This window comes from Alexandromys fortis, unplaced genomic scaffold (assembly GCF_014885135.2).
Source record: "Alexandromys fortis isolate MF-2015 unplaced genomic scaffold, M_Fortis_MF-2015_v1.1 scaffold_94, whole genome shotgun sequence".
Lineage (NCBI taxonomy): Eukaryota > Metazoa > Chordata > Mammalia > Rodentia > Cricetidae > Alexandromys > Alexandromys fortis.
Genome location: NW_026067979.1, coordinates 1,847,111 through 1,848,121, shown reverse-complemented (window position 1 = coordinate 1,848,121; position 1,011 = coordinate 1,847,111). Strand labels below are relative to the sequence as shown.

The following is a 1,011-nucleotide window of genomic DNA, read 5'->3' as shown; positions in this document are numbered from 1 at the left end:
CAGCGAGCGGTAGCATCGGAGCCGAGTGGAGCTGGTCAGGATGATCACGGACGTGCAGCTCGCCATCTTCGCCAACATGCTGGGCGTGTCGCTTTTCTTGCTTGTGGTTCTCTATCACTACGTGGCAGTCAACAGTCCCAAGAAGCAGGAATGAAAGTAGCGCTTTCTCCGCCCCAAGGTTCCAGGACATAGTCTGAGGCAAGATGGAGGGTGTGCGGGGCCTTCACACTTCACTGCATCCCTCCTACCCATCACAGCATACAAAGCAACTACACCTGGATTTTTCCAAACAACTTTTATTTCCTCAAAGTCTTCCTTAACTCTATGGAACAAGAAGCTGCCACTGAATAGGGCCCAGTATAGGGGCTGCTTTCTTTTCTATTCCCTCCCCCCAATACAAAAATATAGATATATATTTTTTGTGGTCCCAAAAAAAAAAAAAAAAGAATAAGCCTCCATTTAAGTTCCCAAAGGGAATGCTGTTTATGTGAACTGTGTAGAATGAAATTAATTATTGCACCTCCTTCTTTCACCAGGATATATGTACTAGAGTAAAAAGGGCACTGTGGACAGAGTCTTCACTTGGGAGACCACAGCAGCATCAGTAACATAGACCTCTGGGTTAAGTTGGGAATATTGCCCCAGTCCCTGGCATCCATCCCAGCCCCCACCCCCTGGCCTGGGAGTTGCATTGGTCTGGACTCCCCCCTGGCCTGGGAATTGCATTGATCTGGACTCCAAATCCCAGCATGGCAGTGTATTTAAGTGGGTGCCCAGAGAAGGTCTCAGGTTATGCATGTGCTCCCTGGTTTTCTTTCTCTCCTGCCATGCTTTCGACCACCTAAGCGCTACACTTAATAAAACAAGGGCATTTTAATTCAGTGTAATCTGTTTTAGTTGTATTTTCGTGTGCCGGCGGAGCAGCTCGGTTCATAGGATTTTTTTCCCAACACTCTGGGCTACAGAACCGGAAGCCACAGGATTCTTGGAGGCAAGCACTCACCGGGGGCT

The 1,011-nt window shown here is 48.3% G+C and overlaps 1 protein-coding gene across 1 annotated transcript; it reads left to right on the top strand.

The window, feature by feature from the left end:
* The first annotated feature begins 6 nt into the window (after positions 1–6).
* Positions 7–420, top strand: LOC126511111 (dolichyl-diphosphooligosaccharide--protein glycosyltransferase subunit 4-like). The gene has a single exon (XM_050158019.1). The coding sequence runs from the start codon at positions 41–43 to the stop codon at positions 152–154; it is 114 nt and encodes a 37-aa protein (XP_050013976.1). The 5' UTR covers positions 7–40; the 3' UTR covers positions 155–420.
* The last annotated feature ends 591 nt before the right edge of the window (positions 421–1,011 follow it).

What these genes read in the sequence shown, in the direction of transcription:
- LOC126511111 (XM_050158019.1), top strand. Translation starts at nt 41, where the DNA reads ATGATCACGGACGTGCAGCTCGCCATCTTCGCCAACATGCTGGGCGTG.